This window comes from Entamoeba histolytica, genomic scaffold (assembly GCF_000208925.1).
Source record: "Entamoeba histolytica HM-1:IMSS scf_1104750516279 genomic scaffold, whole genome shotgun sequence".
Taxonomy (NCBI): Eukaryota; Evosea; order Mastigamoebida; family Endamoebidae; genus Entamoeba; species Entamoeba histolytica.
Genome location: NW_001914901.1, coordinates 57,254 through 58,762, shown reverse-complemented (window position 1 = coordinate 58,762; position 1,509 = coordinate 57,254). Strand labels below are relative to the sequence as shown.

General features: G+C 29.8%; 1 protein-coding gene across 1 annotated transcript; it reads right to left on the bottom strand.

Moving 5' to 3' along the window:
* Positions 1 to 731: 731 nt before the first annotated feature.
* EHI_000690 (seryl-tRNA synthetase, putative) lies at positions 732 to 1,509 on the bottom strand. The gene has a single exon (XM_001913577.1). The coding sequence runs from the start codon at positions 1,506 to 1,508 to the stop codon at positions 753 to 755; it is 756 nt and encodes a 251-aa protein (XP_001913612.1). The 5' UTR covers position 1,509; the 3' UTR covers positions 732 to 752.

Here is a 1,509-nt window from a genome sequence, read left to right as displayed (position 1 = left end):
AAAGCATTCCATTTACACCTCTTCGTTCAGCTTATCTTTCAATTCCATTTGGAGTTCTTTCTCAAAGTGATGATGACCTTGCTGATAATTTTATAGCTCTTACAAAACAAGCATCAGAGTGTATGTATGAAGGTTCTGATAATATCACTCAAATCCAAGTAAATGTCAAAGGGGGGTCTGTTGCTTTCCCTGTGTTCCAAGCATATTGATTGAATTGAATTTTTATGACATTTATTACGTTGAAAATATTAAAACAATTAATTATGACAAAAGATAAAAATTTTTTAAGAAAAGTGAAGAAAAGATAAAAGTAAAGTGGAAATATCTGTCATCTTTTTCTTTCTGTATTTATGAGTTACTTTTTATTGATTTTTTATTCTTTTTCTAAAAAATGTATTGGTTTGTTTTCAAAATATGTCTAAACATATTTCTTTATTTATCTACCATTCTTCTTCTAACATTTCAACGGAGCTTATATTTCTAAAATACAACCACGTAAGAAATGTATTGATCTATATTTCTTAGTTCTCCTTTTTTTCTTTTTCTTTATTTCTTTGACGTGGTGCTGTCTCATTATTCTTCCTTTCTTTTTCCTTCTTTTCATTTTTCTGTGTTTTTCTCATTAAAACTATGACTAATCTCATTCCTTTTATCTTAAATTGATTGACTTTTCTTGATTTTTGTATAACTAATATCTCCAATTCACTTTGTTATATAAACCATTAAAGTTAAAAAAAAGGAGAATTTTTTATTTAGTTCTTTTTAGTTGATTTCTTTTCTTCTTTAGCCCAAACTGGTTTTGGAGCAATAAATGGAATCTTTTCAACACCACCAACATAAGGTCTAAGGACTTCTGGAACAATAATACCATCTTCACATTGATAGTTTTCTAAGATACAACAAAGAGCTCTTTCAGTAGCACATAAAGTAGAATTAAGCATATGGACATAACTTTTAGTTTTGTCTTTCTTGTCAGTTTGTAATCTTACTTCAAGCTCTCTGCTTTGATAGTCAGTACAATTACTGCATGAGACAAGTTCTCTGTATTCATTAAATCCTGGGAAATATCCTTCAAGATCATATTTCTTAGCAGCAGCATTATTAAGAGCTCCTGAGACAATATTAACGACTCTGTAAGGAATCTTAAGTGATTCAAAGAAATCACGTGAATTTTTAATCATTTCTTCATGCATTTCCCAAGATTTATCAGGAAGTGTCATACAAAATTGTTCAATCTTTTCAAATTGATGAACTCTAAAGATACCCCAAGTATCTTTTCCATGAGCTCCAGCCTCTTTTCTAAAGTTAGTAGAGAATCCCATATATCTAATTGGTAATTGTTTTGGAAGAATCCATTCTCCAGCATGAAGTGCAGTTAATGGTTGTTCTGAAGTAGCAATTAAATATTTTTGATCGTCTAATTCAACATCCTTACCAGTTCCAACATGGTATAATGTTTCATCAAAATCTGATAATTGTGCAGTTTTAGCCATTAATTCTCTTCTCATA